The sequence below is a fragment of the Rhodamnia argentea genome, chromosome 6, assembly GCF_020921035.1.
Source record: "Rhodamnia argentea isolate NSW1041297 chromosome 6, ASM2092103v1, whole genome shotgun sequence".
Classification (NCBI taxonomy): Eukaryota; Viridiplantae; Streptophyta; class Magnoliopsida; order Myrtales; family Myrtaceae; genus Rhodamnia; species Rhodamnia argentea.
The window spans coordinates 3,392,595-3,419,099 of record NC_063155.1 but is presented as its reverse complement, the minus strand read 5'-3'; the positions used below and the strand labels follow the sequence as shown (position 1 = coordinate 3,419,099).

General features: G+C 40.6%; 2 protein-coding genes and 1 pseudogene across 13 annotated transcripts in view; all 3 read left to right on the top strand.

Annotated features, from left to right (window-relative positions):
* The window catches only part of LOC115744916 (glutamine synthetase leaf isozyme, chloroplastic), a 645,880-nt gene that overhangs the window by 261,385 nt on the left and 357,990 nt on the right, over positions 1-26,505 (top strand). For 4 of the 12 annotated variants that reach the window (XM_048280183.1, XM_048280184.1, XM_048280193.1 and 1 more), the window contains one exon: positions 9,204-9,452. The exons of 1 other annotated variant lie outside the window; for it this stretch is intronic. In XM_048280183.1, the coding sequence (XP_048136140.1) occupies positions 9,204-9,245 (42 nt within the window). In that variant the 3' untranslated portion in view covers positions 9,246-9,452. Of the gene's footprint in view, positions 1-956; positions 964-9,203; positions 9,453-20,714; positions 21,122-21,514; positions 21,968-26,505 lie in introns of those variants that run through there. 7 more of the 12 variants (XM_048280192.1, XM_048280189.1, XM_048280194.1 and 4 more) reach the window with 6 other exon arrangements.
* LOC115744912 (disease resistance protein RGA2-like) lies at positions 4,392-13,833 on the top strand. The gene is made up of 2 exons (XM_048280182.1): positions 4,392-5,834; positions 13,764-13,833. The coding sequence occupies exon 1, from the start codon at positions 4,399-4,401 to the stop codon at positions 5,767-5,769; it is 1,371 nt and encodes a 456-aa protein (XP_048136139.1). The 5' UTR covers positions 4,392-4,398; the 3' UTR covers positions 5,770-5,834; positions 13,764-13,833.
* LOC115744919 lies at positions 7,291-8,335 on the top strand (annotated as a pseudogene).

The following is a 26,505-nucleotide window of genomic DNA, read 5'->3' as shown; positions in this document are numbered from 1 at the left end:
ATGTTAAAAAAGGACCGGTAAGTTGAATATCGGATTACATGTTATGAAATCACCAATACTATTAGGAACACTAATTTATCAACTTCTTTGAACCATTACAGGTGAATCTATATCAACCCTACAAGAAATTTACTAATATTCCAACAAATTAGTAAGCTATCAATTTATTTTAAATTCTACCATTGTTACAAGTAATATACTAGCACTACAAGGAACCTAATAAATTAGTAAATTACCGGCTTCTTTAAAATTTACAAAATTAATAAAGAAGAGTAAATCCCGGCATAACGTTGCAGTAACACAATTAATATAGAGTGTACTGAATTTTAACACAATTATCTCTTGGAAGACAAGCAAGACTCCAATCGTTAGCAAAAAAATTCTTGATGAATAGAATGCTAAAGCCACATAACCCAAAACAAATTTCTAATTGAGATGCATAAACAACATAGTGTTCGAAATTATAGTTATATCATTCGTTAAAATTATAATCTCGGAGTGTTCAGCAATAAGTTAAATACCATTATGAACAGTAAAGTATAGCCTATGCCTACCCATGGGAATTGAGACTAGTTAAGGTGTAGCCTATGCTGGCCGATGGGCATTGAGACTAGCGCATAATCATACCTAACCAAAGGAAAAAAGAAAGGCAATGTCTAATTTCATGAATCTAGGAAATCCATTAACAAAATACGAAAAAGGTTATATAAGTAATACTCAATCAAATCGTAAGAAAAAAATTAATAATATAAGGAGCGCCTAAGTATGGAAAAGCAAAAGGAAAACACTTTGATTCGATAATATTTCCTTGGTGCTTAAAGACAAAAGGATTGGTGGACACCATCCAATATGAAAGATAAAACTGTTTCAACCCTTTTAAAACTTCCAATCGGAAACAAATGTAAAAGAGAAAATCCTTTTAAAAGGAACTCAACAGTCGCGAGATTCCTTGGAAGATCAACTACCTGCCGATGTTTTGGATTGTAACTAGAAGATTACACTTTTACCGCTAAAATTGTTGCTGCTAAAATATGATTATCGCATATGAAAGAACCATTCCATCGAACATAAGAAAGTAATCCGATGCGAATCCTTTTGCAAGAATGTAATGCCAAGAAATCCCTTTCTTGTGTTAAGGGTAACTGAGGGGCCAAAGAAAGGGATGGATTCCCAAGTTTCCTTGTTATGTTGATACAAGAAAAGAATGTTCCTCTTTTCTTTCTCTATATAATGTCTATGAGACTAAATGCAGGCAGCACTTGAGAACATTATCTTCATCATTTCTTGTCTTGTTGCTCGCATTTCATTCAGGCTCGCCGCTATCAAATTCAGTGCTTCGGGATCACCCGCATTCCTGGTAATTTCGCTCTCGGTTATCATCACTATAGGATACAGTAATCTGTTTTATGAACTGTAAGATAGAGTGATTTGTTTTCACCAGCATTTTCATTGACTTTGCAAGCATGTTGGACTAGTAAACACAAGAAGCAAGTAAAATCTTAGACAAACCACGGATCTCCGACCCGACTTCGGTGCGTCCCATATGCATGTTGATTTTGGCCTCATCTTGTAATGTGCGTGCATGATGAGAATTCGTATCTTCAACGACTCAAGTTGGCCAACCTCCCGCGGTGGATTTCAAGTTCTATGCTTTTCACAAGCATCGGCAGAACAGCTAAAGGCTTGTTTATATTTTCTTAATCCAATCTCATTTCAGACGCATGTTAACATTTTTTTTGGTCCGAGACATATGAAATTGTCACATAATTTGCATATAATCTTTTCATAATTTGTAATGCTTTAATATTATTTTAAATTTTAACAGAAAGAAAAAAATTTCATTTGCTTTTTAAAAAGCACAAACAAACAAGTCCTAGGAAACCTCAACTGACTCTTATCATAATCATTATTTGCTTTCACTCTAAGCACAAACAACTTAGCATAAATGTGAAAGTTTTGAAATTGTCTAGTACGGGAAGAGCTTTAAGGAAGTTTTTAAAAAAAAAAAAATATTTGGATAATATGGAAAAAATAAAGGAAAAAAAAAATGTAGAAGCATTGATCGTAGGAAGCAAATAATTTTGAGAGATTAGTAAGGAGAGCGAACTTCCTTAATCAAGTTGTAACGTTTTAGTTATAAGATCATGTAACAATAAGAAGGAGAGTTTTCAATTGAGAGGTGTAGTAATGGCATCAGAATGTTAAAAAATTCGTGCATACATAACTTCCTATTTTCTCAAAAAGAATCTCTATCCTACCGTGTATTAGATATGTATAACTCTTTATACATGTACATAGATGTATAGGTATATGTATATGTATATTTATGTTATTACTAATTAATCTCAGCTCACATCTCGTTGTGCTCGAATATCAAAGCAAACTAACATTCTCTAAGTTTATAACATAAGCTTAGTTACCAACTTTGTCATATATTAAATCCATCCCAAGAATATGAAAAATGATAAGTCATCTTTCAGCCAAAAAGTAAAGGAAGATGCGACCTGGGTGGGGTCCGCACTTTTGGTTGAGGCTTGCTTGGATCAGAATTCCTATCTATGGCAGCTCAAGTCCATCAGAGAAGTTGATAAATTAGATTTGTTAGGCTTTTGATTTGCCAGTCTCAGGTGAGCATCAACATTAACTTTCTTGCATGTCCTGAGAAGTCTTTAGCCTTGGACCGGCCGCATTAATATCTTCAGATCCACAGGGAGAACAAAAATGGCGGAAGCTGTCATCTTTGGCATTGCCGAAAAGATCGTTGATTTTCTGGTTCCTCGAGCGCTAGAAAAAATTGGAAATTTGTGGGGCGTCAAGCATGAGCTTGCAAAGCTCAAGGGCACTGTCTCCACGCTTCGGAATGTACTGGAGGATGCAGAGCAGCAATCCTACCAGAATCACCAAATCCAAGACTGGCTTGACAACATGAAAGACGCTTTATATGATGCGGAGGACGTGCTTGAAGAATTCAATATAGAAGCCATGCGACGAGAGCTGCGGGGCCACAATGAAATGATGAAGGAGGTAAGGACGTTTTTCTCCAGTTCAAACCAGCTTGCGTTTAAATTGAAGATGAGTGGCGAAGTAAAAGCAGTGAGGGAAAGAATAGAATCCATTAACGATGGTAAGAAATTCCACTTGGACGTGCGCCCTGTGGATTCGCGAGTAGAGAGAGAGAGGAGGAAGAGAGAGGAGATGCATTCATTTGTACGTGAGGTGGATATTAAAGGAAGAGATGACGATAAGGGGAGGGTTAGGGAGTTTTTACTGGATTTAGACGGGGAAGAAAACGTTTCCATCCTTCCAATAATTGGAATTGGTGGGCTTGGAAAAACGGCACTTGCTCAATGTGTCTATAATGATGAGATGGTCAGCAAACATTTCCACTTGAAAATGTGGGTTTGTGTCTCTAATGACTTTGACATGAAAAAATTAGTCACAAATATCGTGGCCTCTGCGAAGAAGAAAGCGCCTAGCGAGGCTACAATGGATCAGTTGCAAAGTGAGCTGAGGGCGGAAATTGAGGGAAAGAGATATCTCTTAGTTTTAGACGACTTGTGGGATGATGACCCAGAAAAATGGCGGCACTTGAAAGAATTATTGGTGGGAGGCGCTAAAGGAAGCAAGGTCCTTATAACTACACGCCTGCATTCGGTTGCGGAGATCACCGGCACTGCTTCGCCTCATCTTCTCGGAGACTTATCGGAAAGTGCATCTGTTGATTTATTGATGCAAATTGCTCGTCGAAAAGAAGAGGAGAGACATGATCCTGAAAAGCGAGCTATCGCTAGAGAGATAGCTAGAAAGTGCTATGGGGTTCCATTGGTTATTCGAACCGTTGGGAGTTTACTGTTCTTTAAGAAGTCTAATCAGCAATGGTTAGATTTTAAAGATTATGAGCTCCCAAAAGTGGCTCAGAAGGAAGATTGCATAAATTCTACTCTTAGGCTAAGTTATGATCATCTTCCTTCACATTTGAAACAGTGTTTCGCATTTTGTTCATTGTTTCCCAAAGATTATGTGATGAACAAACAGACACTGGTCAATCTTTGGGTGGCAGAAGGATTTATCCAACCAGCAAATGGAAATCAGCGTTTAGAAGACATTGCTCATGGATATTTCATGGATCTACTTTGCAGCAACTTCTTCCAAGATTTTGAAGAAGATGAGGAGACTTGCAAGATGCATGATTTGATGCATGATCTAGCTTGCTCAGTTGCAGGGCCCGAGTGTTGGGTGGCATGGGATGACACAAAATCCATACATGAGAGAACTCGTCATATATCTCATAATATATCTTCCAATTTGATGGGTAAACTTCCAATCTCAAGTTTGAAAGCAGGTGCATTGAGAACAATTCTGTCTTCTCGTAGATATTGGGATATAGAACAAGAATCAATGAGTGAAGCAGATCTATGCCAACTCATTCAACGTTTCAAGAGGTTGCGCATCTTGGATCTGCATGCCATGACGGTCAAGAAGGTGCCAAGGTCCATTGGTAAGTTGAAGCATCTCACATATCTCAATCTCTCTCACAATACAACACTCAAAAGGCTTCCCAACTCCATTACGAGATTGCAAAATTTGCAAACGCTTAATCTCTCCGGTTGTAATTCCCTTGAAGAATTGCCAAAGGGCATAAGGAAGTTAGTGAGCCTTCGGAATCTAGACTTAGATGGTTGTAAGCAACTTAGTTGTGTGCCGCGCGGACTAGGGCAATTGAGTTCTCTGCATAGGCTAACGCGCTTCATTTTGCCCAAAGATAAAGCTCTTCGTAAGAATTATTGCGGACTTGGGGAGCTAAATGGGCTTAACAACATTCGGGGAAGCCTTTGCATTGAAAATCTGGGAAGCGTGACAGATGCAATAGCGGAATCCACGGCCGCGAACTTGATAGAGAAGTGGTATTTGAAATCTTTGGCACTTGAGTGGGGCAATTTTGATGTTGATGACGCGATAATCAAGGATAGAGACGAGACGCTGTTAGATGGACTGCAGCCGCACTCTAATCTACAGAAGTTGAGCATCGATGGATATAAAGGTGAGAGGTTTCCAAGGTGGATGTTGAATAATAGCCTTGTGTCTTCCTTGCCAAATTTAGTTGAGTTACGCTTACGCGGATGCACAAGATGGAGACGGCTCCCTCAATTAGGCCAACTACCTTGCCTCCGGACTTTAGAGATTTATGGGATGAGTGAATTGGAGTGCATCGAGTCGGACCATTCATTCACTTCAACAACGACATCATTTCCTAGTCTATTGAAATTAGACATCGATGGCTGTGAGAAATTGGAAGCCATGCCACGAACTCCACATCTTGAGGAGTTTAGTCCGAGCGAGGCCAACCCGGGCGTTGATAAATCGATAGTTGGCCTTAACAAGTTGAAGATTCTGGAAATCTACGACATGGAGCTTCTAGAATGTTTGCCTGAGGAGTGTTTGAAAAGTCTCACCTCACTCGAAGGGCTTAGCATCAAGGATTGTCCTCGGTTGACTTCCGTCTCATCACTCGGAATGAGACATCTATCCAGCCTCGTGCATCTCGATATTTGGGATTGCGAGGAACTGGATTTATCGAAAGAAGAAAGCGACAACATCATCATCTTGGATGGAGGCCTTCTTCACGGTCTCCGCTCCGTGTACCTCGGTGGACTTCCAAAACTAGAATCTCTCCCGCAGTGGCTTCTACAGGCCAGCAATCTTGAGCGTCTCCAGATTTGGGATTGCGACAAATTGAAGGAATTACCAGAGCAGATCGGGGACCTTTAATCACTTCAACGGCTTGACATCATAGGGTGCCCCTCGCTGACGTCATTACCCGAAGGGATGCGAAGGCTGGCATCCCATACTCACCTAAACATCTTCGATTGCCACCCGTAATTGGAGGAGAGGTGCAGAAGAGATGGAGGCGAGGACCGGGACAAGATTGCTCATATCCCCCACATTGACATTGACATCGAATAATATGAAGAAGGTATGATATTTGATTTGCTTGAGAGAGAGAGACATCTCTCTCGCGAGGGCCTAATTCTGATTATTACACGCATTTTTGTTGTTCCTCCCCAAATGCCTTTTTGACTGGTGATTCGATTGGGGGACACATCGCTTATAATTCCTTCCCTACTTCTTCTCATGTAGACTCGATTTCTCTTGTAATTCACTCTCGCCTCAGCTTCTTCTTCTTCTCTGCAGTGTTCGTGAGCGAAGAAACCGCTTCAATGTGATTTAATCAGGTGGCACTGTCAATCAAGATTCACGAAGTTGATCATCCCCCACATATCTCTTGGGTAACGAAGGTATGTGGGACCTTGTCTGTTTCCCTAGATTTTCACATGAATAATTCTCGATTTGTGATTCGATTTGGGGGACATGATTTTTTACGATTTTGCGGACACCCTTCTCTTCTTCTTCTTCTTCTTCGTAAAATCTTGTCGTAGCCATTGCTTGAGAGATCTCTCTCGAGAGGCCTTTATTACACGAGTACACGCTTCCTCCCCAAATGCCTTTTTGACCGGTGCGTCTCCTCTCTCTCTCTCTCTCTCTCTCTCTCTCTCTCTCTCTCTCTTCTGGAATTCTACATTTTCTGCTTCCTTCTCGCTTGGTAATGGAGAGAGGACGATGTACGCCGAGTTCAGCATGGTTAATGCTTTTGAGGTTCTTGATTTTGAACTGTTCGTGCTTCCGGAGAATTTCTCAATTTGTCCGGCTCGTGAGCCAAGTTACCCGATCCCATTCTTTTATCTGTTCAAAACTAAACTCTCATGCACACCGAAAGGCCAAGTCATACAAATAGAGCTCGTCGTTTCAATTATCTTCCATGAAACTAAGCTCTCGGGTACTTTGTTTCAGTTTGATATGTCTATTACTCACGCTGCTTTAATTTTCAGACTAGGCGAAAATGGCGCAAATTTTGGCACCAAGGACGGAATGCCGGATGGGGATCACAAAGAACTCACCGACTACTAATCCCATAATAGCAAACACATGGGACTTCTCTCTTGCTAAAACAGGAGAGGAGTGGAAACACCAAGAGCCTTTCTAAGTTTCGGGGTATATGGTTTGAAGTCCGAGAACGGTACTTTTACGAGTGTGTAGAATCGATATCTCCGGTTCTATGACTTCAATTTGGTCATACCGATTATTGCTGAGTTTTGTAGTCTTGCTCTACCAGGGCGATGTCTCATGGATATTTTTTTGCAATTATTCTCCTTTTGATTGCGAGAGGAACGAATTAGGTGCACTCTCAAGATTCACGAGTTGATCGTCCCTTGTAAGAAATATCAGAATAACATGGTTGCTGAATGAATTGGTTCTAAAAGGAGAAGTATAGTTATGCCATTGCTTTTAGTTTCCCTTTCAAGGAGAATATGGTAGCGTCCTTAGGGAAACTCCCTATTTGTGCTTCAAATATGTTAGTTTTTCCTACTTGAAAATGCAGCTTCGTACTTTCTGTGCCGGCACTTGCTAAAGAGCAGCTTTCTTTGAAGTACCCAGTCCATTCTTTTGTTTCAGTAGGTAAGTCCGTTTCTCACACTGCTTCAATTTTCAGACTAGGCAGAAATGGCGCATATTTTGTGGCCGATGACACAATCCCGCATGAGGATCACAAAGAATTCACCGACCGCCATTCCCGCGGCAACAAACAGTTGGGACTTCTGTCTTGCTAAAACAGAAGAAGAGTGGACACCCCAAGAGCTTTTCTAAGTTCGGGGTGTATGCTCTGAAGTCCGAGAACAATACTATTGCAGGCTCGAGAGTCTTCTCAACATGGACGTCATGCCCTACACCGATAAGATAATTGCAGAATATGTTCGGTATGTTTTGATGCCTAAAATTTTTGAGGGTAGCGCACGTAAAGATGAACAACACCAGAACTATTATGTACTGAGATTATAAGTTTCCTATTTTTTTCTTTAATCTACCATCATAATAAGTACGTCACATGTTTTATGCACATTCAACTAGTGACACCTTTTTTCCTTTTTCAATTTCTGCATTAGCATCTCTTGTTTCACACTTTGATGTTAGTTTGTCTATGAGACAGGATTGGAAGTTCTGGCATAGATCTATGCAGCAAATCAAGGGTATGAATGGCGACAATAAAATATGTTGTGTTTTTCCATCAGATAATCACTAGACCCGTTGAACACCCGTTTGAACTTCCCAGGTGGAACTACGATGGATCAAGTATTGGTCAAGGTTGTGAAGTGATGTCATAGTAAGATGACATAAACCCAAAATTGTCTTGCTATAGTTACTCGCACAACATTCCATCAAGTTCTCGATGTTTTAACCGCCCTCGAGCAATTTCCAAGGATCCTTTCCAAGGTGGCAACACTATATGAAACAAATGTTGTGTTGTAAAAAATTGTTCATCCATCAGATCATCCGAACAGGTTAATCAAAAGAGACATTTCAATTAATTTACGGATATTTATTGTTTGTCTGCGGGTTATTTGCCATTCATATACACTAGCCGGCTAGCCAATCACAAGGAACAAACGTGCCGCGGGTTGCTGAAATTTTCAGTAACTCCAAAGATCTTCAATGAAGTTTCATGGTAGGAGATCCAAAAAGATTTGAGTTTTTATCATGAATTAGAGATTTTTTAAATGGACAAGTTCATGACCTGGCTAAATGTTCACATTAGACATGGGATTGAGCAAGAGCACACCCCGCTGCAGACAAATGTTCAATGGCCATTGGGTTGGCCTGTTGGAGGATATCTAGTTCCCCAGGTGAGATCTTGTGAATGAATTTCCCTACATATAGTTGGATTATAGGCTTAAGTTAATGAGAACATTTGTAATGTGATATGCGGCTTTATGTCCACATAGGGGCCTTATTGCTGTGTGTGGTGTAGGGGCTGATAAGTCATTTGCCCGAGACATATGTGATGCTCACTACAAAGCTTTGCTTATATACCGGTATCAACATCAGTTCTTTCAATGCCTCGAAAACTTTTTGGTATGCTTCATTTATTTCTAAATATTGATAAAACATAGAAAGTTCACCTTCCTTGCTCGGTTAATCAATGGCTTTAAATGATTTACAGGTTACTTGGAAGACAAGGCCCCTGCCTCAAACATGGACCCATACATCGTGACCTCATTACTTGCTGAAACTACAATTTTATGGGAGCCCACCCCGGAGGCTGAAGTTCTTGCTGCTCAGAAGCTAGCATTGAAGGTCTAAAATTCGAGCTGCTGGTTAAGAAAGGCCAAATGCATTTATCAAATTGGTGAGGACCTACAAGCCGAGAGATCGTGAACCCTTTTTCCTCCGGATTTAGGTCATTGAGAGAAGAACCTCGTGTTAATAAAGCATCCCAGAGGAAGAGAAAATTAGGTGTCCAAGCTTAGACTTGGTCTCCCTTACATTGGTTTCATCCTGCATTCGCAAGGAGTCTCAATGTTTCGGGCGTTTGTGTTCACCATTACCCTTTAGCGTCATGAGCATCTTTATGTGTTTGAACCGTCGGTTACTTCGACATTTCAGCACAATTCAGGCATATTTTTATTGTCCTCATATGTTGAATTCATTCAATTTGGCATTTCGGACTTGGAATTAAAGACGGTTTGACTTCTGATTCAAGAAACGTGAGATGCCCCAGTTATTTTCTTCTCTTCCGATGTTTTTCTTAAGAGAACTTTGGGAAGTATAAACAGATTGCTGCAACCTGAGTTTGTCCGTGCGACTCGGCAGTTTTGCTTTCTTTGTGTGGCAAAGAAATGTTCTTTTTAACATGGAAGGTGTAGTACGTACACAAAAACTGCAAGTTGGCAATACCATTTCCTACCATTTTGCTTGTATAGAACTGAAAGTTACTACTTTTTTTTTTTTTTCTTTTCATCTCGTCACGCCAATTCAACCGTCTTATTTAATAATTTAACAAATAATTAACAATGATACCGACGCTAGCTAATCTATCATGCCGTATCTAGCAAATTGAAAAATTTGAGAAGGATTTGTGTTTCTCTTGAAATATGGATTAGAAGACACGCTGATTGGACTTCTTAGACGATTCTAGGGTCCTGTTAAGGAGAAATCTAATAGTGTGGGTAGTAACATACTAGCACTATAAAGCATTTACTAACAGTTAATACCGTAGTAAATTACCAACTTATTAAAAATTTACACAAATAAAAACCTTATAAGGAATTTGCCAAAATCATATGTGATTAATTATCTGCCAATTTCTTTAAAGTTTTTAACAAGATTGATCAGTAAACTTCCAACACTAAAGAGAATTTATCAAAATTCTGATGAATTGGTAAAATTACCAACTTCTCTTAAGTTTTACTAGTGTGGTTAGTAAAATGACAACTCTTTAAAAAAATTACCAAACATCTAAATAAGTTGGTAAGTTAGCAACTTTTTTCACATTCTACAAGTGTCACTAGTGTACTACCAACGTATATGGGACTTACTAACATCGGGAAAATTAACGAAAAAGTCCTAAATCTATTGCAGCTATGCCACCTCAATCGTAAACCTTTAGCATTTGTGTCAATTTAAACCTTCCGGCCAACTTTAACCGACCAATGCTGATATGGACAATTTGTAATAATCTTTATGTATTTTTTTAAATTTATTTATTTTGCTTTTGTTTCTTTTTCTTCTTTCTTTCTTCTTCTTCCTCCACCCGGTCGCCGAATCGGTGATCGGCTAGAGGCGAGGGCAAGCGAGGCCAATCTCATTGAGCGACGGTGAGGCTTGACCTCACCCAACAACATTAGCTGGAGGAAGAGGGAGGAAAAAAAAAGAACAAAAAGAAAATGAAAGAAAGGACAAAAAGAATAGATAAATAAAATTTATGAAAAATAGTAAAATATCATTAAAATTGCCATGTTAGCCCCTCCAATGCCACCCAACCGAACTTGGCCGGATGGACTTAATTCGCACAAATTAAAAAAATTTAGGATTGAATTGGAAGAAAAAATTTATGATTGAATTGACACAATTGTAATAGGTTATGATTTTTTTAAAATAATTTTTCGTACTTACATTCCATTAAATTACTAATATTTTATTAGTGCACTACCCATCAATAAAGAGTCGCAAAGTTAAATAGCCATTAACCATCTTGATCTAAAAATAGCCCTCTATATTGGGGGATTACCCCAGTGGTCACTCTTTCCATTTGGGAAGAGAAGGGTGAAAGGTTCAAATCCCTCCCTACCCACGAAGTGGGGTGGGGACGCATGAGGAGGGAGCAAGGTTTCGCAAAGACTTAACCTTTTTCTCTTTTGCTACTCCCGGAGTTTGAGACCAGGTCTCATCACTACGGCCAGCCCCCACGCAGCACTAATTTCTTAACTCTAAAATGTCTCGAGTAGCTTCTCAGCGGACTCGACCATCTCAATCATTCTTGTATCGTCGAAATTTAGTCCAAATCCTATCAAGCAAGAAAATCACACTTCGATAGCATAATCCAGGAATACAGTGGCTAAACCAAGACAAATTATTAATGCCATTGGCCAATCTTAGTAATGATGCTTGAGATGAATTATATGCTTCATAGGATTTTACAGTTCAAAAAAAAATTGCGACACATGTTTCTTGCCGATTCTCTGTAGTGATCTGTAATTTGGTGTTAGCCATTTGAGTGCACCAGACTAATCCAACGGGCTCATGATAGTCTCCCCATTGAGCAAAACCAATCAATTTCCATTGTAAGAGGTGACTAGGGACGACCCCAAAGAGCGGCATTCAGCGGGACTCAGGCGATTTCCTTCCGACAAGTAGTTATCGTAATCATCTTGACAACCCTAAGATCATATCTTGCCTACTCAATTACTTCAAGAAGGCCACGGCCGATCACTTCTACAAATTCCTTTAGAAGTACATCAAATTAGAACTGAACTCATTGTATTGCTAAAAACAAAGAGAAAATGAAGCATACACAGATCACTGCTAAGTGTTAAGCTATCCTAACCCAGACTAAATTTGGACAAGCTGGCAATACCTTTCTCAGAAACTGACGATGAAAGCTGCAGAGCCAACTCCAGGAAAAAAGCTTCACCAAAACATTCTTCAATGCCCTTTCAAGTTCTTATTCTTTCCGCTCGAAAATTTTCCCAGTTTTTAACTTTACAGCCACATAAAACTCTAGCTACAGTTGTTCTGTTCTCTTTTTCATGTTTCTGTAATCATTCAGGATTTTGGATCGATAACCATACCCTATACACTCTCCCGAGCAGGGTGGTTCAAGGACTTAGTTTTCTTCTCAGAATAGCATTGGTCACCTGCCTTAAAAGGATGCTCTTAAAGAGATGCATGGACAGTGACCCAACAATCAAAACATACTTTGACATTGGCTTGAAAGAAAACTTCACGAAAATAATGAGAAATCCGTTCTCTTTGTATGATCTCAGCAAGTTTCAGTTGAGTGTATTAAGGCTAGTTAAGAGTATACAACTGAATAAGAAAATGTAACTAGAATTTAACTAGAGGAGATCATGATTTATTCTTGATTTATGATTTTCACAGAGTACTAGGCATGTTCAGATCTCAAATAATATTCAAGCTCAAGGTTTCAAGTGGAGGCATCAGGAGACGATGTTAACATATCATACCAGTTACCAAAGTGTTCCTAAAATTCGAAAATCTTTTTATATGAAATCTGGGAAAAAAGGGTCCACAAGATTGCTCATATCGCCGACATTGACATTAGACATAGCATAATATGAAGAAGGTATGTGATTCGATTTGCTTGAGAGAGAGAGAGACATCTCTCTCGCGAGGCCTAATTCTGATTATTACACGCATTTTTGTTGTTCCTCCCCAAATGCCTTTTTGACTGGTGATTCGATTGGGGGACACATCGCTTATAATTCCTTCCCTACTTCTTCTCATGTAGACTCGATTTCTCTTGTAATTCACTCTCGTCTCAGCTTCTTCTTCTTCTTCTCTGCCGTGTTCGTGAGCGAAGAAACTGCTTCAATGTGATTTAATCAGGTGGCACTGTCAATCAAGATTCACGAAGTTGATCATCCCTTTTGTCGGAATAACATGTTTGCTAGTTGATCATCAGTTTGGGAATGAGGCCTGAGAATGACCTTGAAATGGTTCCGAAAGGAGAAGCATAGTTATGCCGCTGTTTTTCAGTTTATTTTTCACGGAGAATGGGGCAGCGTCCTTAAGGCAATCGATAATACTCTGCTATCTGTGCTTCTAAAATGGAACTCTCTTCCTACTTGAAACAGGTCTTCGAAAGAGGTTTTCTACTTTCCGGTGTTGGCACTTGCTTAAGGGACACTTTCTTTGAAGTACCCAGTCCATTCTTGTATCTTTTCAAGACTAAACTCTCATGCATGCCAGAAAGCCAGGTCATACAAACAGAGCTCGTCGTTTGAACTATCTTCCATGAGATTAAACTCCCAGGTTTTTTTTTTCCCGTTGATATGTCTATTACTCACACTGCTTTAGTTTTCAGGCTGGGCAGAAATGGCGCAGATTTTGGCGCCAATGACACAGTGCCAGTCCCGTGACAGCAAAAACACGGAGTTCTGTCTTGCTAAAACACAAGAAGAGTGATAACACCAAGTGCTTTTCTGAGTTTCAGGGTGTATGCTCTGAAGTCCGACAACAATACTATTACAAGCTCAAGAGTCTTCTCAACTTGGATGTTACGCCCTATGCCGATACGATCATTGCAGAATACATTTGGTATGTTTTGATGCCTAAAACTCCTTTAAGTGAGGTCCACAGAGAGATGAACAACACTTGGAAATTCCATCATTAACTGAAAGAATCTGAAGGCTGGCATCCCTTACTCACCTAGGAATCTACTATTGCCCAGAATTGGAGGGGAGGTGTGAGAAATATGCAGGCGAGGGCTGCTACAAGATTGCTTATCCTCCACCTATCACGAACGCTTTTCCTCTCTGAAGGTATGTGGACCTTTTTTTCCCAGATTTTATATAAAAAGATTTTCGAATTGTGTTTTGATACTTGATTTGATTGGGGGACATGGACAGATCGCTGAAAGGTTTGGACACTTGGTTTTATTCCCAAACGTGGGATAAAAATGAAGATATAGTGTGCAATGTGCTTATTTGATTTCACAAGGAGTGAAATGCCTGCACAATCCGATGATTCTGGAAAACTCTCATAGATGATGTGATGAAATTTTTCTCTGGAGAATGGCTTCTGGTTCGCTTCCCTTAACAATAACTTTTATCTCATAGAATTGGAGGTTCTGACATAGTTCTGCACCAAATCAAGGGTATGAATGGCGACAATCAAATATGTAGCTTTTTTCTTTTCACATGCTACAAGCTATTGATGTCTTAATTCTTGAAATCAGGCGATCCCCATACCTGTTGAGCACCCGTCTGAACTTCCAAAGTGGAATTACTATGGATCAAGTACTGGTCAAGCTCCAGGGGAGAATAGTGAGGTGATCTTATTATTAGCATTTGACAGCAACATTGTGTGAGCTAAAGGTTGCAAATTGTTTTATGCTATGTTAGAGTTTCTAAAGTGTCTGTGAAGAGTTTTGAAGGGAAGTGCAATGGTGGGGAGACAGAGGGAGGGAGGGAGGGAGAATTCTTAATGTCATGATGAAGGTGATCTAGTCTTTCTTTTGGAGCTTCCAAAGAGACAAGCCAACTATTTTCCTCCACTAAAGACATAGCCGTATCTGCTAAGGAACAGCCAAAAGCATTTTTTTTGGCCCTTCAAATCACTCTATAGTCGACAAGAAGTTGCACCTCAAACAAATTACAGCTCTCTCTCTCTCTCTCTCTCTCTCTCTCTCTCTCAGATTCTTGGTTGCTGCTTAGCCATTCTGCAGAGGTTCTTAGGTAAATCCTTTGCCAATCTCGAGCACCATCTTAAGCAATTGAGTAAATGTTTTGGCATTAGAAGAGGTCTTATGACAGTCAGACCAGGAGTCTAATCCATGACTTCTTCATTTTGATTACTGCAAGGTTGTCCTGTTCATTTTGTTTGGTTGACATTTGCTATGGACTTCATCTCTTTGTGACAACAATGTCTGCAAAAGAAATGTGTTTGTGTGAGTCAGAATGAATAAACGAAGCAGTAATCTTTGTTGTCATTTCTTTTGATGACTAAGTCAATCATTGCCAATTTTAAGTCTTTGTTGTGGACTTCATGTAGACTTGATTTCTCTTGTCTTCTCATCTCAGATTTTTCTTCTTCTATAACTTCAATTGGTCATAATGGTTATTGCTGTGCTCTGTAGTCTTGCTCTACCATGGTGATAACTGATGGATATTTTCGCCAAAGTGGTCTGCAAGAGTAATTTGCAATTTTGCCAAGTATGTAAAAGAAAAAAATTACTTCAATGTGATTGCGAGAGGAAAGAATTAGGTGCACTGTCTAGATTCACAAGTTGATCATCCGATAGATCTAATGACATATCAGAAAAACGTGTGTGCTGATTGATCCTTGGTAATGTGGAATTTCATTAATTTTTTAAGATGTTGCACTTTGCAGTCTGCTTGCTTCAACTATGTAACCGCCCTCAGATTTTTACTTGTTAACATGCTTTCTTTTGGGAAGGAGGCCTGTCACCTGAATATAACCTTGAAATGGTTCTAAAGGGAGAAGTATAGTTATGCCACTGGTTTTAGTTTATTTACCTAGGAGAATTTGGTAGCGTCCTTACGGCCTTCAACAAGACTCACTATTTATGCTTGCAAAATGTGATGTTTTCCTACTTGAAACTAGTCTTCAAAAAGCGTTTTTCTACTTTTCAACTCTGGCACTTGCTAAAGAGACCCTTTCTTGAAGTACACAGTTTATTCTTTTATCTTTTCAAAGCAAAACTCTCGTGCATACAAGAAGGCCAAGTCATACAATTAGAGCTGGTCGTTTGAACTATCTTCCGTGAGATTGAACTCCCAGGTTTTTTGTTTCAGTAGATGTGTTTATTACTCACACTGCTTTACTTTTCAGATCAGGCAGAAATGGCGCTGATTTTGGCACCAATGACAAAATGCCAGATGAGGATCACAAAGAACTCACTGACTGCCAGTCCCATGACAGCAAACACGTGGATTTCTCTCTTGCTAAAACAGGAGAAGAGTGGAAACACCAAGAGCTTTTCTAAGTACAGGGTGTATGCTTTGAAGTCCGAGAGCAATACTATTACAGGCTTGAGAGTTTTCTCGACTTGGACGTCACGCCCTACACCGATACGGTAATTGCAGAATATGTTTGGCATGTTTTAATGCCTAAAATCTCAAATTGCGGTGCACAAAAAGATGAACAATATATGAACTATTATGTACTGAGATTATAAGTTCGCACTTTTTTCAATCTCCGTCCGAAGATATGTCATATGTTCTATGCACATTCAACAAGTGACACCATTTTCTTCTTATCAATTTCTACATTAGCAAAACTTGTTTCACTATGAGACAGGATCAGATGTTCTGGCATAAAATCTGCGCAGCAAATTAAGGGCATGAATGGCGACAATAAAATTTGTAGCGTTTTCTTTTTACGTGCTACATGCTATTGATCTATTAATTTCTGAATAATCAGATGATCCTAGACCTATTGAGCACCCGTGTGAACTTCCCTAGTGGAACTACGATGGATCAAGTACTGGTCAAGCTCTGTGGGAGGGTAGTGAAGTGATCTCATAGTGAGATGACATACGCCCAAAACTGTCTTACTATATTTACCTTCACATCATTCCATCAAGTTCGTGATTTTTAACGGCCCTCAAGCAATTTTCAAGGATCCTTTTTGAGATGGCAACAACATCTCGGTAATCATTCCGAAACAATTATTATGTTTTAAAAAATTGTGTCACGCCCCGACTCTCGAGCCCGCGACATCCCTACCAAATCGCCACGAGGTCATGAAGGATAACGTCCCAGGAGCATTATCGACCTTTCAATTATATACGCATGCGGAAACGGTTTACTCCCAAACAACATATAAACAAACGGGGATAGCATAGCAGGAAATACATACCAAGGCAGATAATCAAAAGGTAACATGTACGATTACAAGACGGCAGATGAGTCTTAACCCTACTGAGCTACAGAAATATATACAACCCCATACTTCGGGGCGGCTCACTAAGACCTCAAAAGGTTACTAGGTCCGATAAGGTTAACTTCTCATCTACTCCAAAAGACTACCCTCAACCTGGCCTTGGTATCCGCAAAGCTCCATCACTTGGGACCCGAAAGTAGTTCCCACAACGGGGTGAGATATAAATCTTAGTGAATCAAGCCTAAGCTCGGTTAGGACACCGATTCACCGTAACCTCCTAAACACGAGGATTATAAAAATCACGATATAGACATATATCCAACCATCATATCACACGGCAATAATCACCCACATGCATACTTACCAACCTTCAGCCACACATAATGCAATGCTTGACTCCACTCAACAGCCACATCAGACGACCAACCGAACACGCATCACACTCACAAGTATGCACTGGACACCACACGAGTCCATTTATTAACGATGATCGCGCTCATGGCGCTATAGTGATGAGGATCCACGCGACCGGCGTGATCGACTCTCACAATTAATGCGATCCCGCATTCTTCCGGCAGGACCGGGCTACGTTCCTTTTCCCTCTCGGCAACGGCTACTACAAGCGGTGTATCCAGTGCACCCCGCACGGCACGGCGAGTAGGCATCCCTATACGGGGCTTCGGTCCATCATAAGCTGCGACCGGCATCCGATAATCCCTTAAAACCGTACGTACCATACGGGGCATGAATTATCGTGCTTCCGGCAAGTCGTGTGGTTCCATAAAAATGGTACGGTGTGTACTATGTGTACAAGACGAATTTGCCAGGAAAACCCATCATCGTTCCTTCATATGACCATACAGCACACCCGACACATCAATCAATTTATTCTCTTTGATTTAGGCCGGATGCTCACACATACGTGCTCAAAGACTCGGCCCAAGGCCATTTTCATGCTAAAATATGTCTTTGATTTGCACACGGTCATATGCATATGCAGACTACCAAATAGACACCGCAAGTACACACGGAACAATTAATTCCCAAACGAACACCAATTCATTCAACGAGCAATCAGAACACTCAAATCAACATTTCAACGGGGCGACCCGCCCACACCAAGTCCTCAATTCAACACGAATAAACCAATTCGATTAGGCCATATAGAGGCTCAATTTCGTGCCGTAGTCATTAATTAGCCAATTCGATTTATAATCGTCAATCGATCGCTCGTCCTTAACCTATCGCTTGCTCGCGATCAAATCACAACATACAGTCAAATTCATTTAACAACAATTAGCCACAGACAATTCTAATTAATTGATTATGGTCATCTATCCTAAACCGGGTTTCTAACTACTCCGACCATAATCGAATCTACCTAAATGCCCTATCGACTAGCTAACTAATTCTAGGCGCAATTAGCGTCCTAACCAAGGATTAGGGTCAACTCACAAATTTAATAGCTCGGGCAGTCTCAACTCGAGCGACGACGACGCGAACTCGGCCCGGCCCAACAACGATCGGCGACTCTTGAAAATTCCTCGGCACGAACTTTGAGACCGGTGTCGAAAAATACTGTTCACCGCCGGAGTTACTGTTCACGGCCGGCCGGCGGCACTATTCACGCCGGTTACTATTCACGAGCACTGTTCACCGATCACTGTTCATCCGGTACTGTTCACCCGAACACTGTTCATCCGAACACTGTTCACGGCACTGTTTATCCGAACGGAAAGCCTCGGCTCCACGCTCTCGGGACGACGACGGGGTTGCGATTCCGGCGGCCGGGACACTCGGATCTGGTGGGTCTCGGGACACGCGGGTGGACGAGTCGGGTGAGTAGAGGGCTCGGGTCGCGGCGAGAGACGGGGCTGAGATCTTGGGTCCTCCGATCTTGCGGCTCGGATCTAGGGCTTGAGGTAGCTTGGGCGCGCGGGACGGACGGGCTGTGGGTGGTCTCGGGGCTGGAGTGGCGGCAACGCGAGGCCAAGGTGAGGTGGCGCGGCAACAAGCTGGCACGAGGTCATAGGTTCACGGCGGAGGAAGCTCGGGCTTCGCGGAGCTGGGCGTCGAAGTCGAAAGACGGCTCGTCCGCGGGGTAGCTCGGCCACGAGTCGAGCGGCGGCTAGGCGAAGGGTGGCGCGACGGTGACGAAGCGATGCGGTGGTGGCTGGCTAGTGGAGCTGTGTGGCTTCGGGTGGAGGGGGCGGTATCGCAAACCAGAGAAGAAAAGAGGAAGAAGAAGAAGATGAATAGGAGGAGGGAAGGGGCTTGCCGCGCACGAGGAAAGAGGAAGGAGAAGGAAGAAGGGGGAAAAGTCAAGTGGGGGGGAAAAAGGGGTCTGATCACACGGCAGAAAAGAAGGAAAAAGGGGGAAAGAAAGAGAAGAGAGAGAGAGAGAGAGAAAGAGGGGGTGAGAGCACGTGGGAGGTGGGGGAGGAAAAGGAAGAGAGAGAGAAGATGATGGTGATGGGTTGGTGGGAGTGGATGGGATGGAGGACAAGTGGGGCCCACCAAGAGTTTAAATTGTTTTGGCATTATGTGCATTATTGAGAGGGGCAAAAGAGTAATTCAATAAATCGGGATTGATCGGATTTTTGGCTCAACTGATTGGGAGTAAAATTTGGATTTCTACTGGCTAGGGTTGGTCCGGGAAAAAGGCTTAGGCGCGACGATTAGAAATCCTAAGTTGCGGTAACTACGATTTCGAGGCCAAATCGAAATCAAATGACATTTCGGGACTCGTCCAAAAATCGTCACTTATGTCCTTGCGATCCCAAAATTTACACCGACTAAAATTCAATTTCTTCTTTTTATTGAATTCGGGCAAATTTATATAGTCCAAATTTCCCGGGCGTCACAAATTGTTTATCCATCTGATCATTTGAATTGGTTAATACAACATATGGAGAATTATTGTTTGTCTGCAGGTGACTTGGGATTCATACACACCAGCTGGCCAGCCGATCCCAGTGAACAAACGCATCAGGGTTGCTGAAATTTTCAGTAACCCAATGGTTATCAATGAAGTTTCATGGTAGGAGATCCAAGAACATGATTTTTCTATCGTGAATTAGAAAGTTTTGAAATGGACAGGTTCATGACTTTTGGCTAAATGTTCACATGAGGTATGGGATTGAGCAAGAAATCACCCTACTGCAGACAAATGTTAATGGTCATTGGGTTGGCCTGTTGGAGGATATCCAGGACCCCAGGTGAGACATTGTTTCACAATGAATTTCCCAAAAAATTGATGGATATAGGCTAAGTTGATGAGAAATTTTGTAATGATACAAGGCTTTATATCCATATAGGGGGCCTTACTATTGTGGCGTTAGGGCTGATAAGTCATTCGACCGAGACATATCCAATGCTCACTATAAGGCTTGCTTATATGCCAGTATCGACATTAGTGGCACCAATGGAGAGGTGATGCCGGGCCAGGTAATATCTGCCCACCATCTTGCCCTTTTGTCGAAAAGAGAGAAAAAAAGAAAAGAAAAGAAGCAGAGAACTATTGCCATCAACACTGACTTCTACGGTATTCAAGAACTTAATTTTTTATGTTGCTTATATAACAGAGAATAACAGAGCAAGCTGGTGTTGTCCTCACGTTAGATCCGAAGTCTTCACTATCACCGTTTGTGCAACATATTATCCAAAAGTTCATCAAAATATTATCTTCCTGCTCAGGGTGACTGGAATGGTGCGGGATGTCACACTAACTACAGGTTCTCACCATAGAAATAACATGGACTCAATTGGGTATATTTCTTCATTGATGGACTTCTAGAGTGTGTTCCCCGTATTCTGCAATACAAAAAAGCATTGGAGAAGAGGGCGTCTTTGAAGTGATAAAGAAGGCAATTCTGAATCTCTCACTTCGCCACGAGGAGCACGTTAGCGCCTATGGAGAAGGAAATGGGAGAAGTTTGACAGGAAAGCATGAAACAGCCAAGATTGACACATTTCCTTGGGAAATGCTCAGAAGAAGCATACCAGCTGCTAGTCAAATTCGAAGATTGCCCATTAAATTGAATTTTGTGATGCCTGAATTACTTGAATTCAGTTATGCAGGTAGTTGCCAATCGTGTTTGCTCATTCCGTGTGGGCTGTGACACTGAGAAGCAAGGAAAAGGTACTCTACAGTGACCATACCAGTTCTCTTTTGTGCTCTATTTGAGCATCAATTGGGGACCTTAACTTTCATGTGTGATTCAAAGAACGCTGCCATAAAAAAATAGTACCACAGAAAGTAATTGTTCATTTTGGTTTCAGTTCATTCTATGATTGTTACTACGAAAGAAATTTTAACTGTTGACACACATAAAACATTCCCCCAGTCTTGCTTACTTAACAAATGTAAATCTTCATATCAGTCCTTATTAATCCAATATTCACAGAACTTTATTGAAGTTCTTTTAGCGCCTCAAAGAACTTTTTGGAATGCTCCATTGTTTCTGAATATTGATAAAACATAGGAAGTTCACCTTCCTTGCTCAGTCAATTAATGGCTTAAAATGATATACAGGTTACTTGGAAGATGGGCATCCTGCCTCAAACATGGACACATACGTGTTGACCTCGTCACTTGCTGAAACTACAACTTTATGGGTGGTCACCCTTGAGGCTGAAGCTCTTGCTGCTGAGAAGATAGCATTGAAGTTGCTGGTTAAGAAAGCCCAATTGCATTAATCACCTTGGGGAGCAGCTACTGGGTGACACACTATGAACCCCTTTTCCTCCAGATTTAGGTCATTGAGACAAGATCCTCATGCAAACAAAGCTTCCCAGAGGGAGAGAAAATTTGGCACCCCAAGCTATAGACTTGGTCTTCTTTTCATTGATTCATCGTGCATTCGCAAGTAGTTTCAACTTTTCTGGCATTTGAGTTCACCATACTACCCTTTAGCGTCATGGGCATCTTCATGTGTTCGAATTGTTAGTTACTTCCATGTTTTGGCGTAATTCATCGAAATTTTCAGTGTTGTCATATGTTGGACTTGTTCAATTGGGCATGTCCAATTTTCTTTTGAATGAAAGACAGTAGGACTTGCTGGTTGAGTAAACATGAGATGAACCAGTTTGTTTCATTTCTTTCAATGTTTTATCAAGAGAACTTTGGGAAGTATAAACAGACCGCAATCCTTGGGACGCAAATTTTGTCTGTGCAACTCAGCAATTCATTTCTATTTGTGATGCATAGAAATGTTCTCATTGACATGGAAAGTGCATTACAAACATAAAAACAGCAATTTGGCAATACCTAACATTTTCCTAATACAGGACTGAAAGTTATTCAGGTCCTTTTTCTTTTCATCTCCTGAAACCTATTCAACTGTCTTATTGAACAATAGAACAAGTAATTAATAATGATACTGATGCTAACTTATCTTTCTTGCTGTGTCTAGCAGATAGAAAATTTAAGAATTAGGATATGCGTTTCCCTTCAAATATGGATGAGAAGAGACGCTCATTGGAATTCTCATACGATTCCCAAGTTCGGTTGGGAGAAAACTGCAAAATATCATGTAGTTAATAGATTTTGGAAAAATTTCAAATAAATTATTGAAGTGGCGCCATTTAATTAAAAAAAGGACACATAGCGGATTTTATCTCAAATAATGATATGAAATAGTTAAGTAATCTTAATAAGGGCCTAAACCCGTCGGCCATCCAAATCATTGCCAGCGGACATTTTCCGAAGACTAAAACGGGTGCAATTTTTTCCAAAATATGTAATCAGGTAAAAAACAGAGAGAATTCCCAAATTAAATTAAGATCGGGTTTTTACTTTAACTTTTCTTCTCCTCCCGCTGCTCAAGCAAAATGCTATCGCTCGCTCCAGGCGAACCATCTCTGGAAAACGCATTACTCACTCTCGAATGCGGCTCTCCCTCCCTCACTCCCTCCCTCTCGTCCACTGTAATTCGTTTATAGCTGAATGAAAACCTGCCGAATGACCGTTATGGATCTTTTGAGGCGGTTTTGCCTCAGTCTTTGATGGTTGAGCTGAAAACTTGTGGGTGAATATTAGAAATCATCTGACATTGGTCTACTTGGTCTGCTTCTGCTTTAGAATCATGGCTAACTGTTATTTTTGAACTTGTTTGTCACAGGGAGGAGTCGCTCATGTATCCATCTTTAACTATTGCTGTTTCTGCTACAGGCAAAGGGAAAAGATCAGATTTTTTTTTAGCTGAAATCAAGAGTTGATTAGGTGCAAGTGTTCTGCAGGAGTTTGTCGTGTGGAATCTAGGCAAAGCAAACAACCTCAGTAAGCTGTAATTTCTCCTATTATTTGAGATGCTCTTGGTATAAGAGAGAATAGAAGAGATGACGGTGCGAAATGTTTTTTTTTCTTTTCTTTGGGTGTCTCGAGAAATTACTGCTGCAAACGGCTTGGACAGAGTAGCTCTGTCTCGACACTGTCCCACGCATCCCTATGTTCAGCCCACATTCAGCCCACGTCTCTCAACTCACGTTCCTCACAAGCCCACCACATACTTGACATGGCATCAATCCAAGTTCCCAACAAACAAGATCCATTGTGGCCCACAGAAGAAAATTTGGGGAAGGAGGCAAGAGTGAGCATAAAAGAGGGAGAAGGGGGCCGGCTGCTGCTGGTTGGGTTCCAAAAACGGCAGAAGGGAAGAAAATAGTGAAAAGCAGGGGGAGACACGAGAGGGGGCTAGGAAGAGAGCAAGAGGTGGGGTCCGAGACAAGCGCGACATCTGTTTCGCGCATAGCCACTCCGTCGCACCCGACCAGTCACCCCAGCCGTTCACCACCACTATTCCCTCATATCCGGTGAATGCGGATGGAAGATTGTGTGAGGGAGAGAGGGAGAGTGGAAGTCACAGTGAGTAATGTGTTCTTTAGAGATGCGTTCGCCAGAGCGAGCTAACATACCCCAATAAATTAGTCCAACTTCTTTGAAAGTTTACATGTATGGTTGCTAAATTACCAATCCCTATTGGAGAAATTACTAACGTCTCATTAAATAAGGAGTCTTACATGCTAATTTTAGAAAGCCCCATTACACATTAGTAAACAGCCACAAAGTTAAAGATCTATTAAACATCTTAATCTAAAACTAACCCTCTAAAATAGAACGCGTAAAGCTTTATTCAAAATAGGAAATAGACGCACAATTTTGCAGTTTGGTTTATTTTCTTGCACCCTCCGACAAATTGGTCTCAATTACAAAACAAGAAGCTAATAGAGTTGACAACTTGTTACGACATAAATAATCTGCTGTTATGTCATATATGTTCTCATATTAGATTTACAACTTGTTATGATCGTCAAAATTTGAAATGATACTTCCACATGTCCCCAAAACCAGAGACCGTGGATGGGTGTGCTTCGTTAAAAGTCGTCAACTTAGAGCAAACATTTAGTGACGAAGGCCTAATGGTCATAACTTACTGATTTTCAATATACAGCACTAGTAATAGGTCAGAAGTTGGAAGCAAACGTATGTGCCCAATGGGCATTTCCATCGCTACCTTGTCATTTTCAAAGTATCAAGCTTGTAATAGGTCGTAAGCTTAGAGGGAATGCATCGTAATCAGGGCAATTTCGGTCGTAACTTACTGATTTTTGACTTATTGCATTTATAATGGGTCGTAAACCCTACCCAATAAAACAGAGTTACAAAACAACTTAAAAGGTTTTAGGACTTTTTACGATGTACATAGGCGTTGTTCTGACGCCTGTAGTTGGTTTCATCCATTTTTGAGAAATAATCTCAAACCAGATAGTCACCGATTGACCAAAAAAATGTGTAAATGAGCAGATACATCGTAATATGCTCGTAGGATAGAATTGAACTGAAGCATGACCCAACGCAACTGGGTCTACAATTTGTTAAGACTCATGCCTCCAATATCTATCATAATTATCATCCATTGTGCTATAATAAAAAAGAACCTAAAAAGTTTCTGAAATTGACTCAAATTAATCGTATTAGATCAGTTTGAAAGAGAAATTAAATTGAAAAGGTCATATAAATTTATTGGTGAAAATGTAATGGACATTCTCCTTAATATACAAAATCCCGTTGCTCTTGTTGTAAGTTATTCAAAGCTCTGTGAAGGAGTGCTATAACACGACGTCTCGTAACCGGGTCTATTTTCATTGAAAGTTATTCATGGCATTGGGTAGGATTGTGGTAAGTTGTCACACAAAGTTTCACAACCAAGGCTAGTCGTGTTGGAATTTACCAACTTAGTTACGCTCATCTTTTCTAGTGAGGTGTGGATAAATTGACTAACAAAAGTATCTGCCAATCGAAAAAATGATCATGTTATGAGTGAATAGTCTTTAGTTACGACATATTTTCATAGAGACTACGACATGTTATCAACACTCTTGTGCATTTATATTTTCTATGTAGATAGATAATTGGACATAATGACGAGTTACGTACCATGGAGTAATATAACAACATAAGCACGTGTTATTTGTCGAAACGAATTTGATGACCAAACCAAGGAAAAAGAAGCTATTGTTTGTCCGACATTCAAATGCCTATTTAGTTTTGCTTTATGCCGGATTGCTTTCTTGAGTAAATATCGTGATCTATTAATACAAGTATTTTGGTTTGGCTGTTATGTTTGGTTAAATGTCTTTAGCAAAGGTGGTGCTTGTAAAATGTGCATAGTTGGTGCCTGACCACATAGCGAGATATTTATCACTCACTGAGCAGCAATTTGAACTTTCAGGTTCCTTACCCTCTGACGCATAGGAGAAACAGCTTGGACGTGCGGATTATTGAGCTATATTTTATTGGTATTAGCTTTTGGCCTAGATATGTATGTTTTTGGTATAGTTAGTATGTCGCGAGATTGGTTTGAGACTTCATCTTTCTCTTGAAAGACCGCCGGGTCACTCCCTTTTTCTTGTGCGGAAAAATTAGAGTGTGACAATTACACTAGACGGTAAGGGGGAAGGACCAACACGATGAATGAGATTGATGGGCATGATTTAGTCTTGGAATACCCAAAAAAATTTACTGAGAACATATTTTCTTAATATAGAAACACATCTATTTTGATCTTTACAATTTTCACATGATTATACTGGAATTGACTAAAAGAAAGCATTCATGTGTAGGATGTGGAAGCAACAGAGCATAGGAGAATTGGTGATGCGATTTTTCAGGTCGTAGCTTCGGCAACATGTCCATATATATTTGTAAGGTATCGCACCCTGTGTCAAAGTTATGAGCCAATGGAAAAAGGAACTTCTTGCTTATTTTTCTAACTTTTAGGGTAATTTTTCTTGCAAAGCTTACTTCGATCATCCATGTAGAAAACAAAATGGGCATGAGTCTTAAATAAAATGTTCTCAATGTAATGAATCGTGACTGTTCACAAAAACCTAGAAACATATCACATAATACAACAAAAAATTGTACATATAGAGAGAGAGAGAGAGAGAGAGAGAGAGAGAGAGAGAGAGAGAGAGAGAGAGAGAGAGAGAGAGAGAGAGAGAGAGAGAGAGAGAGAGAGAGAG